Source organism: Podarcis bocagei (genome assembly GCF_964188305.1).
Source record: "Podarcis bocagei genome assembly, chromosome: 13".
NCBI classification, from domain to species: domain Eukaryota; kingdom Metazoa; phylum Chordata; class Lepidosauria; order Squamata; family Lacertidae; genus Podarcis; species Podarcis bocagei.
This window is the reverse complement of record NC_138138.1, coordinates 13,912,834-13,929,327: the sequence shown is the minus strand read 5'-3', so window position 1 is coordinate 13,929,327 and position 16,494 is coordinate 13,912,834. Positions and strand designations below refer to the sequence as shown.

Genomic DNA, 16,494 nt, shown 5'->3' with positions numbered 1-16,494 from the left:
CCGAGAGAGAGAGAGTACATACACGCACACGCACACAGTGCTTTTTTTCTTTAAAAAAAAGTTTAGGGGTACTGTACTCTCATTTTGACTCAAGAAAACCACCATTTTATAGTTCAAATTGGGAAAAATAAATACAGTAAATGGACAAAAGTACAAAGATTCACAAAATGTTTAGGGGTATGTGTACCCATGTACCCCCAGAAAAAGCACTCTGTGTGTGTGGGGGGGGGTGTATGTATATATACAGTATATAACTTAAAAAGCCTCTTGGGTTTGTTTTTTTTGTCTGTGTGTATAAAACTAACTTTAAAAGCCTCTTGATTTTATGTGTGTGTGTTTTGTGTATGTATTGATTGTGTGTCTGCGTGTACACACACACACACACACATATATATACACATATTATATATTACGAAAGCACATATTATATATATATATACACACACATACATATATACACTACACACACACACACACACACAAAATTATATATATAAATCTACGAAAGCATATATATATATGTACACACACACACACACACACACACACACATATATATATATATATATATATATATATATATATATACGCACACACAGAAAGAGAGAGAAAAACTATCAAGAGGCTTTTTAATTTTTTACGAAATATAGAAGTAAATAACAATAATAACAATAATAACAATAATAAAAACACAATATTTAAACCACGCGGATAGCGACAATAACAACAGCAAAATATGAGCGGCTGCCACAGCCCGACAACCCTCTGCAGCGGAGGAGGGCGCGCGGCTCTCGCGGGCCGCGTAGCTCTATGGGCGCGCGAGGCGGGGAACTTCGCCCAGGCTTCTGCCCGGAACCTTCGTGTGGCGCTTGCGGGGCGCGGGGGGAGCCTCTTCGGGACGGACCGAGAGTTGGCGCTGGGAGACGGAAGCGCTGCTCCGCCCCAGAGGCGATGATGAGTTTCGAGTGGCCCTGGCAGTACAGTTTCCCGCCCTTCTTCACGTGAGTCCCCCGGCGCCCCTCCTGACCCCTCCTCGGCCCCGCGCTCGAGTCCGCCAGCCCCCTTAGTCCGTGGGGAGGGGGGAGCGCACCCTCTAAAGCAGCCCGTCGGAACACGGAACCGCAGAGTTGGAAGGGGTCCCCCAGGGTCATCTAGTCCAACCCCCTAGTTGCGGGTTGGGCTAGATGACCCTGGGGACCCCCTTCCAAACTCGGCGGTTCTGTGAGTCTAAGGCCCACAGCTGCTCCTGCTGCTCAGGGCGCCCGGTTTGGTGCTTGGCTGCTTTTTGTTTTCGTTTCCCAGAAAGCACCGGACAGGTGATGCCCTTTGACACCCAAATACAACATAGATGTTTAAATGTTGTATTGAACCTTGTTTTTTAAGTTGCATTCCAATCAACTTGTTTTTATTATTGGTTGTTAGCCGCCCTGAGCCCGGCCTTGGCTGGGGAGGGCAGGGTATAAATATTATTATTATTATTATTATTATTATTATTATTATTATTATTATTATTATTATTAAGGTAGTTGCCTGGCCCAAAGGGAAGCAGGCCCAAAACCATTGTTTTTTTCATTCTTGCCAGGCCTTGCTGCTCTTAATTGTTGATAATAATAATAATAATACAGTGGTACCTCTGGACGCAAACGGGATCCATTCCGGAGCCCATTCCCATCCTGAGCAGAACGTAACCCGCTTCTGCACGTGCGCGGGTCGTGATTCGCCGTTCTGCACATGCGCATGACATCATTTTGAGTGTCTGCACATGCACAAGTGGCGAAACCCGGAAGTAACCCGTTCTGTTACTTCCAGGTCACCACGGAACACAACCTGAAAACGCTCAACCTGAAGCCATTTTAACCCGAGGTATGACTGTAATAATATATTATTTATACCCCACCCATCTGGCTGGTTTTCCCCAGCCACTCTGGGCGGCTCCCCACAGAATATTAAAAACACAATAAAACATCAAACCTTAAAAACTTTCCTAAGCAGGGCTGCCTTCAGATGTCTTCTAAAAGTCAGATAGTTGTTTATTTCCTTGACTACTGACAGGAGGGCGTTCCAAAGGGCGGGCGCCACTACCAAGAACGCCCTCTGTCTGGTTCCCTGTAATCTCACTTCTTGCAGGAAGGGGATCGCCAGAAGGCCCTTGGAGCTGGACCTCAGTGTCCAGGCTGAACAATGGAGGTGGAGCATAGCTGTCAACTTTTCCCTTTTCTTGCGAGAAATCCTATTCGGAATAAGGGAATTTACCTTAAAAAGGGGGTGGAGATGCTCCTTTAGGTATACTGGGCAGTTTAGGGCTTTAAAGGTCAACACCAGCACTTTGAACTGTGCTCAGAAACGTACTGGGAGCCAATGGAGGTCTTTCAGGACCGGTGTTATATGGTCTCGGCGGCCATTGTCCCTATTTTTCATGTGAGGCACATCTGTTGGCCAGCTCAGGGGGAAAAGCAGTGGTTGCTTCAGCCAAGGGGCTCTGAGCTCTCCTGAGTCACGCGACTGGGCCCAGAACATCATCATCATCACCACCAGGGTTTTCTGACAGGAGATGGGAAGTTTCTAATTCTTGATTCTGTTTTGGAACTAGCTTAGCTGGATTTCTGAAATGGACTGAGCTATAGCTGTCCCTGTGATTGCGTTTAGGTTGCAGCCCAATGTGGACACGAGGCAGAAGCAGCTGACGGCTTGGTGTTCCTTAGCGCTTTCCTACTGCCGCCTCAACAAGCTCTACACCATGACTGTCGCAGAGGCGCAGGAGAGCCCACTGTTCAACAACTGGAAACTGCAGCGTATCCTTCCTCCCCCTAGCCTGTGGCGGCCTTACCTACCCTGGTGAGCAGGCAAAGGAATTTTGCTGTTTCTTTAGATGAAAGTGCTGGCTGCTGTCATGGAAGAACAGTTCACAGTTCAGGCTTGGAAGCAGTTCAGGCTTGCAGCAATTGTTTGTTGGGTTGCTGCACAAGTGCAGAACAAGGAAAAGCACACAGAATGACTTTGCATTTTTAAACAAATGCTTTTTTCTAGGTCAGCAGCTCTATCCTCATCTTGGCCAGAACAGCATGTGAGTTCTCTTTTAGCCTTTTTAGTTTTGCTGAGCAGAAGATAAGTTTTTGCTTCCCAAACTTTTTTTTATACTCATTTTTCTTTGAAATGTCATCATTCTGTATTGCAGTCTGGGTCACTGTTGAGCAGATGTCCTCAAAATATTAGTTGCCCTGTTGGATCTATTAAAAACAGAGGGACTTAGATGACAGTAGCTGACATTTCCTGGTGGGCGAATTGTATCAGAATACATTTCAGTTACACAGAATATCTCTCTTCTTGAGTTCTGTGAAATGAACTTTCTGCCCAACCCTGCCACTTTAGTTCATTAAAAAGTACAATGCAACTATTTTACTCTTAACTATAAAATAGGTGGTTGTTTTTCTGCAGTGACCTACTTTTGTGCTTTTGTTGATGATGGGTTTTCTTACTCGGCACAGTATTAGGAAGCCAATTTTGCAATGTAAATTCAAGGTAGAATCAAACTTCTCCATAGTTTTCGTCCCCTGCAACATGGAACTTAGTTACTTGAAACGTCTCAAGCTATTTGCTCTGCAGGTGCCTGCTTTCTGCACATGTTTGGGGTTGCCTTGGTGGATCTGTTGAGAGGTTGGTGGATAGTCCTGCCCTTCAAGCAAAGGGTTGAGTTAATGTCATTTAAACCCCTTCCAGTTCAGTGACCAAATTCTGAGTTGGGTTGGTTGCATGCTTGGTTTGATGGGCAAGTTACCATATCTACTGTGTTACTGCAGCAAAGAGAAGAGCCATCTCCTTGAGAAACTAGAATGCTTCACCTTTTTGCTCCAAGCACAGTCATTGAATTTAATAAACATGACTAACTGTGGTTCATTAATTTCATTGGATCTGCTCTGAGTAAAAAAGCCCTGAATTCTGAGACCAAGACCTTTCAGATTCCTTTAGATGTCCTAAGTTGAGTTTGTCCTACTTTGTATTATTTTCTCGACTTCTGTATACCCTTTTCCTATCCTATGCCAAGTGACTGTTTCCTTAACTGTGAAACAGGAAAGCTCCCATTGGAATCCATCATTGTGGTGTTAGAAGAACTCAGGAAAAAAGGTGGGTTCTGGTTTGTGTTGATTTTGAGTTAACTTTTGCGTTTACTGTTTTAATCCAGTTCTCATTTTAAAATGTCAGGCGGGGGCTAACAGCTGGCATGGAAAACAAAAGCATCTTCCTTACAGAAGTAAAGGTGGGTCAGCAAATGAAACTTCTCTGCCCATAAGACAGTTTTTATCCCAATTGGGGATAAAGAAAGCAACCAGCCATCACCGATAACAGGGATAAAATGATGTGATTTTGAAATGGCAACAGAAGTTTTGATAACTCCAGATTAGCCTGCTTCTGAAATGTTGAGATGTGTGAGCTTTTCAGCTGAATATAAAAATGGGTATACAATCATCAGGAGACATTTTAAGTCAATATTCTGAAATGAACAAAAAATGCTTCCCCCCCCCCCAAGATAGAAATTTCCTGAAATCAGAAAGTCTGTGGTGTTTAACTTTTAAAGATACACTTCAAGCTGAAATTTCTGGTGGGATCTTTCTCTGTTTGGTGGCAGGATGGGGGAAAACTGCCACTGTGTATAATGCTGTGCAAAATGGTTATATGGGTAGAAAGAAGATCATGAAACTTGAGGGTCATGTAAATCCCTAATCCCAAACATGTTTATTTGGCAGCAATTCTCATCAATTTCAGTGAGATTCACTTCCAAGTAAGTGTGACTAAAATCACAGCATTAATGTTTTTTTGCACAGATTCATCTAAGAAGTAATCGACTTCTTACACAGGAGAGATTCAGTGTCTGTTGTCTTAGGTACAAGTGGGCCCTGATATTATGTGAGTGCTCTGCTTCATTCCAGGGAATCTTGAATGGCTTGACAAAAACAAATCTAGCTTTCTGATCATGTGGCGGCGTCCGGAAGAATGGGGCAAGCTCATCTATCAGTGGGTAAGAGCAGGTTCTGGACTGTGTAACCCATATTGGTTAATGGTGCTCCTGAAAGACATTGGTTAAGGTCATGGAGGTAGTGTATGCTTGAATCCGCTTCTTCCTCCCTTCCCACACTCTGAAGTTTCACCAGGCATTCTGCCCACCCCCCACAGTGTTAAGGGCTAGAAAGTTGCTGTTATTTTTCCCAGTGAAAACTGAGATTCTAGGGACATTTTTTCCCTTGCCTGATACGCAAATTCTGTGCTTGTGCAGTGCAGTCATGGAAGCACAAATTCCCACCAGCCCAAGCAGATTGCCTGCGTTGAGTCTTGATGAACGGCTTTGGAGGGCTTGAAAAGTAAGAAAAAGGCTTCCAGAGATGCGGTCTTTGAGAAGCAAATTAACCACGGCATCTGTTTGGTTTTGCTTTTTGTTTTCCAATAATAATATCTTCATTTCTTCATGGGCCGCTGGTCTGTTTCTCAGCACAGTTTTTAAAATGCTGCTGTTTTTATCTTTGAAGCCACGCACGCGTTGGGAACTAAAAACATGTCATCTCTTGCGTGAACCTGCCTGTCTCTGAAAGTTGCGCAAGTGGTGTTTGGAGAGAGGCCTTCTCAATGCAGGCAACCCGCAACTCAAATGTTCTCCTCGAGGAGGCTTGCCTGGCGTCTATTCTAATGTATTTTCAGTGCCCAATGTCGAAGGCCTTCTGATACATTGCTCAAACTGTGTGTGTTTGTTTTTTCTCTTCTCCTGTTATTTTTGTTGCTGTGCTTTGGTGCTCTGATTTTTTTTCCTTTTACGAAAAGCTGTGTTTAACATTTTTCTTCATTTTTATTGACTTATTGATCTGAGACTGGAAAACTGATAAATGCGGGTCAGAGTTTTAACATTCTCTTTTCCCCCTCCCTCTTCTGTTCCCAGGTGTCAAAGAATGGGTTGACCAACTCAGTTTTCACCTTGTATGAGCTGTCCAATGGCGATGACACAGAGAATGAAGGTAGCTTTGCTTGCACCTGGCAGAATTTTGCATTGTGGTGTAGAAACGGGCAACCCAAATGATCAAGTGATTGGAGCAACTCCTGTAGGAGGAAAATCTACAACCTTTGGGTTTTTCTAGGTAAAAGGTAAAGGGACCCCTGACCATTAGGTCCAGTCGTGACCTACTCTGGGGTTCGGCACTCATCTCGCTTTATTGGCCAAGGGAGCCCGTGTACAGCTTCCAGGTCATGTGGCCAGCATGACTAAGCCGCTTCTGGAGAACCAGAGCAGCGCACAAAAACGCCGTTTACCTTCCCGCCAGAGTGGTACCTATTTATCTACTTGCACTTTGAGGTGCTTTCGAACTGCTAGGTTGGCAGGAGCAGGGATCGAGCAACGGGAGCTCACCCTGTCACAGAGATTTGAACCACTGACCTTCTGATCAGCAAGTCCTAGGCTCTGTGGTTTAACCCACAGCGCCACCCGCGTCCCTAGTTTTTCTAGTTTAGAAAAAAAAAGGTGAGTAAGGCTGCATTATGCACAGTGTGGATAAAAAGAGGAAAACCTTTGTTTCTCATAATACTAGAACCCAGGTTCATCCAGTGACAGACAGAATTTCTCGACCCAGTGCATGGTTACACTGTGGAACTCTCTACCACCAGATGTAGCGATTGCTGCTTATCTTGTGGAAGCTTTTATGTGTGGTTGCCAGATCCCTCAACCGAGGCTGTTTCCTCCTCTCCTAGAGTTCCATGGCTTGGAAGAATCCATGCTTCTCCGTGCTCTGCAAGCTTTGCAGCAGGAACACAAGGCTGAAATCATCACCCTGGATGACGGGCGGGGCGTCAAGTTCTTCTAACCAACCTTCTCCTCTGGCTTTCTGGTCTGACTGGGCAAAAGTGTTTTTTGGGTTGAAGGGCTTCTCTGTGCTCTGGTTTCCTTGCGTCAAAGGCCAAAGCGGCAACGTGTTGTCTTGGCGGCTCAGCGCCCGACTCCGGGTTCTTCCTTCCCCTCTGCTGCTTCTGTCCCTTTTGAGGGGTTGTGGTGTTCTGAAGATGCTCTGAATAGATTTGTAGAGGACCAGAGCGTTGGCGGGGTGCAGCTGACACGAAGCAGGTGTGGGCCCTTTGGGTTTGGCCTCCCCAGGGCACACCACGGACCCTGCCGCTTGCAGCTGTGAGCCACAAAGTTGGGATCAAAAACCTAGTAGTCTCCCTCCAGCAGGGCAGGAGGCCATGCAGACTGGGCTATCCACAGCAGGATAAGGCATTGAGGACTTTAGGCAAAATTAAACCACACTATTTACAAGACTAGTCCTGTGTGCTTGTGTCTCTGTATGCGTGTGTTGTTCCCCTGGGGTAGTTCATGTCTTTATTCTCTTCCCACCCCGTGACTCGCATCACCTCTTTTCATTTTTTAGCCCGACACCAGGCTCCTGCTGGTGCATTTGAACATTTCCCTCTCTCTAAAAAGCCAGAGCAATATTGCCCTCCTGGCAACGTGAAACTGCGCCTGCCTTACGTCTCCCCTGTTTCTAATCCATCACAAGGATTAGAGGGGCTGCAAGCGACATTACCCAGGAGTCAGCAAGCCATCTTGTTATCCAGACTAGTTTCATCATCCCAAACGGTAAGGTGTGTTTTCTCAGATTGCTGGCCAGCAACACCTTGAGAGTTAATGGTGGGCAGTGATATGACACTTGTGAGAATTTAAAAAACAACAACTTTTTTTGTCTTTCTCCGTCATGTTTATCAATCCCAAGAATTCAGAGAAACAATAACTGTAAAAACTTTCCAGCAATTCTGCTAAGGGCTTGGGGCTTTGCTGCCAAATATGTACTGAAGAGCCTTCAAAGTAACATAACTTTGCTAGCAAATTTGCTGTGGCTGGGTTGCGGGGAGCAGATTTAAGACGCTTTCAGAGTCTATGTTGCGCTTCTGCTTCTCGTTCTCCTTCCCAAGCAGGCAGCCATTCGCATATATGGACCAGAGGTTTAGGGTCACACTTGATTCCACTGGAGTGAGGCCAACTTTGCCTTCCGCTCCAACAACCTGAGTAAGGGCAGTCTCAGGAACGAAGGAGATCATCTTGCCCCCATCTGAACATGGTCACCGATTGCAGACCCCGCTCAACTTGGAACCTGTTGAATTCCAGAAACTCGGAACCTTTTTAGTTCGGGGGAGAAAGAAAAAGAGCTGTATCTCAGATGTGGAATAATATCTGTCCTAGATATTGCTGGTTGTTGGGACAGGTTTGGCTCCTACCCCAGTGGGGTCCCCCGTTATATTTCTTGCCATTCCGTGGAAAATAAAATAAAAGTACAGCAGTGAGCAGCCACCCTCCCAGTACAGTGGTGCCTTGTTTCCCGAACGGCTTAGTTGTTGAACAAATCGGCTCCCGGACGCCGCAAACCCGGAAGTAAGTGTTCTGGTTTGCGAATGTTTTTTGGAAGTCGAACGTCTGACATGGCTTCCGCTTGAGTGCAGGAAGCTCCCGCAGCCAATCGGAAGCTGCGCCTTGGTTTTCGAACGGTTTCGAGAGTCGAACAGACTCCCAGAACGGATTAAGTTCGGGAACCAAGGTACCACTGTATCAGGCATCTCTATCTGGCGGCAGAAAGGTAAGAGTGATTGAGACTTGGAATACCTCTGGTTCAACTGTGGCTATTGTCAACAGTCTGCTGTCTACGGCTCCCAGTTTCTGCCATGTGGAGAAGCTTTCTGGGCCTCGTATTTTGGCGTGATCATCTTTGTGGCTCTGTGGGCCCGCCAAGGGATAAGCGCAAGGTGCCACCAATATTTCCCTTAACCCCATGCGCTGCACCCTATCCATTTTGCTAATCCGAAAGCTCAGAAACCTGCCAATGTGCTGGTGTCAAGACTGTTCTGGCCACAAGGACGCTTTAAAACGCTCTTATGAAAGGAACCCAAATAGGATTAGGGTATTTGCAATCTGATACGGGCAGGTGGCGAGGGAAATCCCAAGGCACATTTTGGTATTTTAAAAGTAAAATTGATTGCAAACCAGTGGCTTAAAAGCACACACAAAACAGAACATGGGAAATAACATTATCTTGGCTGGTACGGTGCTGTGCCCAGGGAGGATCCCAAGGCATACTTTGTTCCTAGAAGTCCTTGTCAGGCCGTTTCAAAGTGTTCCCAGAACTGAGTCGGTTGCATACTTCCTGGGCTGCTTGCAGCTACTTGCAGCCATGTGTCCCGCCAGGTCAGCATCAGGAAAAGAATTAACTGACAAGCTGGGGAGAAGAATCAACTGACAGACCAAGGAGAACTAACTTGCTGAGCCACTGTGTCTGTCAAAATGCCCTGTTTCAATTTCATGGCATCCTCTTATGGCAGGGGTCAGCAAACTTTTTCAGCAGGGGGCTGGTCCACTGTCTCTCAGAGCTTGTGGGGGGCCAGACTATATTTTGAAAAAAAGATGAGCAAATTCCTATGCCCCACAAATAACCCAGAGATGCATTTTAAATAAAAGGGCACATTCTACTCATGTAAAAACACACTGATTCCCAGACCATCCGCCAACCGGATTTAGAAGGCGATTGGGCCGGATCTGGGCCTTAGTTTGCCTACCCATATCTTCTGGTGTTGAAATCTTGTCTCAGGATTGTCACATCAGGCTCCTGGCCCACGGAGGAAGAATATGGAGACCTTAAAACAAAAAAGTAATGGCAGCCATGTTATCCCATAAGGAAAATCCGGAAACCATATTATCGCGACACCTTTATTAGGCTAAGCAAAACATGGCAAAGTTGTATGTACAGTGGTACCTTGGGTTACGTACGGTTCAGGTTACAGACTCCTCAAACCCAGAAATAGTACCTCGGGTTAAGAACTTTGCTTCAGGATGAGAGCAGAAATCGTGCTCCAGCTGCGCAGCAGCAGCGGGAGGCCCCATTAGCTAAAGTGGTGCTTCAGGTTAAGAACAGTTTCAGGTTAAGAACAGACCTCCGGAACAAATTAAGTACTTAACCCGAGGTACCACTGTGGTCTTTTGAATTCTCCAGAATCCTTCGTCAGGCTTGACACATAAGGGGTGGTTAGGACAGTCGAGTAATTTAATTTTTTTACCTCACTACAACCCTTCTGTTTAGGCTCTGGACTAGGATTAGCCATTTGTTCTTTTCTGGCACCGCTCCTGTGCCTGATATGCAGGAATTTTGCCGAGTGAAACACTTCCTGGTATAAGCTTCACCCGCTTCATTTTGGTGTGTCAAACTCCTCTCGAAGGCACTAGGGCACAGCCATTCCCTCAAAAAAAAACCTGATTCAGAGGGGCAGTTGCTGTAGTCCATGGCAGTGGGTGGGAAAAGAGTTTTCTGATTCCTAAAAGACTAGCGGGTGCTATTGTGCCACAAACAAATGGAAGTGCATTTGTGAAATGTTGCCCTCCATTGACAGATATACGCATACACTTCTGTAAAAAGGAGAAAGTGTTTGTGAGCCATGTCGCCGAAAGCGTGTCATGAAAGTACCTCTCTCTGAGGATGCCCAATGACTTTTTTCTTCTCATAGAATCGTAGAGTTGGAAGGGACCCCGAGGGTCATCTAGACCAACCCCCTGCGATGCAGGAATCTCAGCTAAAGCATCCATGACAGATGGCCATCCCATCTCTGCTTAAAAACCTCCAAGGAAGAAGAATCTACAGCCTTCTGAGGGAGACCGTTCCACATGTTCCACAGCTCTTACTGTCCTTGAAATGGACACTACAGTGGTACCTCTGGTTATATACCGTATTTTTCGCTCTATAACACGCACCCGACCATAACACGCAGATAGTTTTTAGAGGAGGAAAACAAGAAAAAAAATATTCTAAACGAAACAGTGGATGTATGATTTTTGTGGTTCATGCTGTGGCCACAGACATGTGATCTGATGGTGAGTTTGGAGTAGCCCAATGCAAAAATCCTGAGGATCCATGTGGATCCGTGCTTTGTAACCACATTTTAAGTGGGGAGGGAAGGAAAAGCACTCAAGGGACAAGGAGTACATGTGGGGTGGGTGGAGAAGGATGCTGCTAATAATGAAGAAGAGGGGTATAAGGGGTGAAGGCTCCTCTCCTCTCCCACTTTGCTCCTTTAAAGCAAGCAGGCTCTGCTTTTCTCCCTCCTCCCCGCTCATCCCCGGCTTAACGAGCTGAAAAACTTTGCTGCTATGTAGCGAGCTGAGTGGGGAGGAGAGAGGGACAGAGAGCCTGCTTGCTTTAAAGGAACCAACTGGACAGGAGCCGCTTATACTCGTGTAAGCGGCTCCTCTCCTCTCCCGCTTTGCTCCTGTAAAGAAGCAGGCTCTCTGTCCCTCTCTCTTCCCCACTCAGCGGCTCTTCTCCCACTTTGCTGTTTCAAAACGAGCCACGGAGGAGGGAAGGAAGGGAAACCATGGATCCTCTGCTCACGACTGCAGCAGATCCCCCCCGCCACCCGTAGGCATTCCCTCCATAACACGCACAGACATTTCCCCTTACTTTCTAGGAGGAAAAAAGTGAGTGTTGTGGTGCAAAAGATACGGTACTTAATTCGTTCCGGAGGTCTGTTCTTAACCTGAAACTGTTCTTAACCTGAAGCACCACTTTAGCTAATGGGACCCCTCGCTGCTGCTGCGCCACTGCTGCACGATTTCTGTTCTATCCTGAAGCAAAGTTCTTAACCCAAGGTACTATTTCTGGGTTAGTGGAGTCTGTAACCTGAAGCATATGTAACCCGAAGTACCACTGTATATTTCTGCAGATGCAGCCTAGAATAAGCATTAGCCTTTTTTGCTGCTGCATCACACTGCTGGCTCATGTTAAACTTGTGGACCACCAAGACCCCTAGAATCCTTTTCGCATTTACTGCAAGTGTCTCCCATTCTATATTTACGCATCTGGTTCTTCGTGCCTAAGTGCAGAACCTTACATTTGTCCGTGCTGAAATTCGTTTTGTTAACTTGGACCCAGCTCTCCAGTCTGTTAAGGTTTTGTTTCATTGCCAAACAGTTAAGCAGTGCAGCAAACAGCTGACATTTGCCAGCTCAGTGCCCAGGCAGCTTTGAGAGCCGTGTGCTTCTGGGACAACAGTGGGGCTGTGTCAAGACCCAGGGCCTTCACAGTTTCAGCAGTCGGCACTCTCCTTCACTGCTACTGTTCAGTGAAGCTTCCTGTGCTCTGCCCATTAGGCCTGCCTGCCAAGCAAACCCCTGTATGTGGATGCAGAACAGAAAGGGTTGTAAAATAGTTGGGGTGTCAAAGGCTATGAGAGCAAAGAGTTCATTTGTTGTTGTTTTTTCCCCAAAAAATATTATGATACAAAACATAAACACAAAAGAAAAACATTACACTTAACATAAAAACACAAAAACAATAAAAACAAAACAATAAAAGAAGAATTATTTCTTCTTGATTCCTCGTATATTTACATTGCTAAAAGACTTCCTCGACACCCTCCAATCCAAATTTCATCATATCACATATTTAGCAGTTCCCAATTTCATATTTTTCCCCAATTACGAATTTCTAATCTTTACTTCCTGTTGTAGTCCATATTCACTATTTATTAACCTTTTTCCATCCCTCAGCCTAATCTGTTAGTTCTAAGAATTTCTTAATATCTTATATTACAATATCTAGCTAAATATTTGTTTTTCTTTGTTTTCTTTTTAAAAAAATATCTTTATCTGGTTTTACAATTTCATTCACAGAAAAATATTCTTGCAAATATTAAAACTTTACACAAGATTCTTTAGAATCCTAGCACTTCCCTTCTCGCCTCCCTGGGTTCATTAAAAAACTCTTCCACCTGCATATTATAAGTCCATCCAATTTACAGCCCTCCGTTATATCCAAAGCCTAAAGAGTTTAAGTGTTTACAGTGGTCTTGCAAATACAATCTATATTTGTCCAATTCTCTGTTTTGATACTCCTGGTTTCTGATTTTCCCAGTTCTGCATAGTCCAATAGTTTCATCTGCCAGTCCGCTCTCGTAGGTATCTTATCGTCTTTCCAACTCTGGACAAGCAACATCCTTGCATCTGTTTATTTGTTTTTCACAGACCTAGGTAAAAGCGCAATCATGCTTTGATCAGAACATCTGTATGTAACACTAACTTCTCGTAACAAGTGAAACTGATCTACAGGAAACGCAACTTGAAAAAAGAGACAATGCAAGTCTTTTTGTAAACTAAGAAATCTTTAATAGAAATATATATTTTTATAAAATCAGAAGAACATGCAAAAATGATGGCCGGCAACCGCCATCAAGATAGGAACTTCAAACCGGTTTTGGACAATATATTGCTATATCACCCAGCCTTAGTGGCTTGCAATGGATGTATCTATATTACACCTTTTATTTTTAAGCAGTTTCAAATCTTTCAACACCCCTAGCTCCTGAACAAAAGGAATATCTTGGGTCATTGCAGTTCTATGATAAGTAGGACAAGGAATCCCCAGTACTGTTCGAAACTGCAATGTTCAAAAGTTCTCTGTTTCCAGCCACTAACAATCCTGCCCATGGCCTCTGACACCCTCAAACAGGAGCCTTGTGCTATTGTTTAGGAATCTTGTGGCAGCAGAGATAAGAAAGGGTGCTCTTTTTTTGTCCCTTGAACTCTCTGCCTTGTGTGCTATTTATTTAGCTGTTAAAGGCTGCCCACTGAAACTTGCCTTATAGCTATATAATGGTCAGCATGCAGCTCTAGAGATACCAGATATATTCCTGCAACCCTAACCCTTACCAAAGCGTAGTATAAGTTGTCAGCTGCTTATATGTCACTTGCCTTCTTTTCCTCTGCCCTCTCTTTTATTTTTCTTCCTTTTGTTTCCAATGGACACCCTCACGTTTTGTGTTAGGGCTTCAGGAGAATAGAACTTGGAGGTGGTCACTCTGTGGCCTGTAGGGGGAGCCAGTGCCTTGTCTCTGGCCAGCCATATCTGCTGTGCGTCTATTTGAGGAATTCTATGCGCACAAACTCTTCCATGTGCAATCCTTGTCTCCAGCCCGGTGAAACTCCTTTCTTTAGTATAATTTGTCTAATTCCCTTTGGTGTTACTGCCTTCTGTCGTTATTGTTTACCAACTGAATTGCTTGACAGGTTTGTTCAGGCTGCTGTGAAATTCTCCTCTCTTTCCACTGGCTTTTGGGACTGGCTTTTTCCCTTACTCACCACCTGGTCCAGATTTCCCTTCCTTCTGGGACCTGTGAGGAAGTGTCTTCAGAACCAGCGTTCAAGTGGCCTCAACCCTAGACCTCTTGAGAATGGCCTGTTTTTCGTTCTCACCCCCTTCCTTTATCTCACCCACTCTGACTCCCCTTCTCCTAACTCCAGTTTATTCTGGTCTTACCTCCACTGGAATAATAATAATAATAATAATAATAATAATAATAATAATAATAATATATTATTTATACTCTGCCCATCTGGCACAGTGGCTGGGCGGCTCCCAACAGAATATTAAAAACATGATAAAACATCAAACATGAAAAAATTCCCTAAACAGGGCCGCCTTCAGATGTCTTCTAAAAGTCAGATAGTTGTTTATTTCCTTGACATCTGAAGGGAGGGCGTTCCACAGGGTGGGTGCCACTACCGAGAAGGCCCTCTGTTCCCTGTAACCTCACTTCTCGCAGAAGGCCCTTGGAGCTGGACCTCAGTGTCCAGGCTGAACGATGGGGGTGGAAACACTCCTTCAGGTATGTTGGACCGAGGCCGTTTAGGTCTTTAAAGGTCAGCATCAACACTTTGAATTGTGCTCGGAAACATACTGGCAGCCAATGTAGGTCTTTTGGGACCGGTGTTATATGGTCTCAGCGGCCGCTCCCAGTCACCAGTCTAGCTGCCGCATTCTGGATCAGTTGTAGTTCCCGGGTCACCTTCAAAGGTAGCCTCACATAGAGCGCATTGCAGTAGTCCAAGCGGGAGATAACCAGAGCATGCACCACTCTGGAGAGACAGTCTGTGGGCAGGTGGGGTCTCAGCCTGCATACCAGATGGAGCTGGTAGACAGCTGCCCTGGACACAGAATTGACCTGCGCCTCCATGGACAGCTGTGAGTCCAAAATGACTCCCAGGCTTCGCACCTGGTCCTTCAGGGGCACAGTTGCCCCATTCAGGACCAGGGACTCCCCCACACCTGCCCGCCTCCTGTTCCCCCCAAAACAGTTCTTCTGTCTTGTCAGGATTCAACCTGGAAGGACCTAAAGGATTTCCCAGAGCCCTTGATGGTTTCCAGTTAGCATGGCTCCCCATTAAGCTGCTGCTGTGTTTGACGCAGAGATGATTCAGAATATGATCGTTCCCAAGCACCCTTTTCCCACCCAGCGGAGTTTGTTTGGCTACTGGGCTAACCAGGAAATTGGGAGCTACGAAGCTGGTAGGGAAATGGCTTGAACGCAAGTGGTGCAAAGCTCAGCGGAAGTCCAGCCCAATGGAAGGAGATGCTGCTTTATGGCAGTGACGGCAACAAATAAATTGTGTTTTTCCACCACTGTGCAATTTGGCGGAGCTCTTCTGAGGGGTTCAAGGCCAGTCTTGGTGAACCCGAGTATGTACACAAATCCTTGGTGGCTCACTAGAACAGGTTGTGATGGCCACCTTAAAAGAGGATTGGGAAAATTCACAGAGGATGAGGGAAAGCCGGCTGCTAGCCACAAGGTCCATGATCTGCCTCCCGGCTGCTGGGAAGTGAGGAGAGGGTTGCTTGCACCCAGATCCTGCTTGTGAGTTTGCCATTGGCATCTGCTTGGCCACTCACTGTAGGAACAGGATCATACCCCTCAACATTTCTCCGATGAAAATAGGGACGTCTCATTCCATCATCATCATTTTATTATTTATACCCCGCCCATCTGCCTGCGTTGCCCAGGCCACTCTGGGTAGCTTCCAACATACTGTATATAAAAGCACAATAAAACATTAAACGTAAAAAAAAACTTTACAGGGCTGCCTTCAGATGTCTTCTAAAGGTTTTATAGTTCTTATCTCCTCGGCTTGGGTATCGTATAACTCCGTTCCCTCCAACATTTCTCTGATGAAAATAGGGACGTCCTAAGGAAAAGCAGGGGACGCGGGTGGCGCTGTGGCATAAACCACAGAGCCTAGGGCTTGCCGATCGGAAGGTCGGCGGTTCAAAAACCCGCGACTGGCTGAGCTCCCGTTGCTCGGTCCCTGCTCCTGCCAACCTAGCAGTTCGAAAGCACGTCAAAGTGCAAGTAGATAAATAGGGACCGCTCCGGCAGGAAGGTAAACGGCATTTCCGTGCGTTGCTCTGGTTCGCCAGAAACGGCTTAGTCATGCTGGCCACATGACCCGGAAAAACTGTTTATTGGCTCCCTCGGCCAATAAAGTGAGATGAGCGCCGCAACCCCAGAGTCGCTCGCGACTGGACTTAACTGTCAGGGGTCCTTTACCTTTAAGGAAAAGCAGGACATTCTGGGATCAAATCAGAAACCGGGATGACTTATGTAAATCCGGGACTGTCCCTGGAAAATAGGGACACTTGGAGGGCCTGCAGAATGCTC

At 45.7% G+C, this 16,494-nt stretch overlaps 1 protein-coding gene across 1 annotated transcript; it reads left to right on the top strand.

The window, feature by feature from the left end:
• The first annotated feature begins 852 nt into the window (after nucleotides 1–852).
• Nucleotides 853–7,293, top strand: VPS25 (vacuolar protein sorting 25 homolog). Its single transcript, XM_081166967.1, has 6 exons — nucleotides 853–1,001; nucleotides 2,647–2,792; nucleotides 4,069–4,122; nucleotides 4,926–5,014; nucleotides 5,924–5,999; nucleotides 6,727–7,293. Exons 1-6 carry the CDS (start codon nucleotides 952–954, stop codon nucleotides 6,837–6,839), a joined length of 528 nt encoding a protein of 175 aa, XP_081023093.1. The 5' UTR covers nucleotides 853–951; the 3' UTR covers nucleotides 6,840–7,293.
• The last annotated feature ends 9,201 nt before the right edge of the window (nucleotides 7,294–16,494 follow it).

Bases quoted from the DNA above. Each gene is read 5' to 3' on its own strand.
- VPS25 (XM_081166967.1), top strand. From the start codon at position 952: ATGATGAGTTTCGAGTGGCCCTGGCAGTACAGTTTCCCGCCCTTCTTC. The intron at 1,002-2,646 runs GTGAGTCCCCCG...GATTGCGTTTAG, and splicing joins AGTTTCCCGCCCTTCTTCAC to GTTGCAGCCCAATGTGGACA. The intron at 2,793-4,068 runs GTATCCTTCCTC...ACTGTGAAACAG, and splicing joins CAACAACTGGAAACTGCAGC to GAAAGCTCCCATTGGAATCC.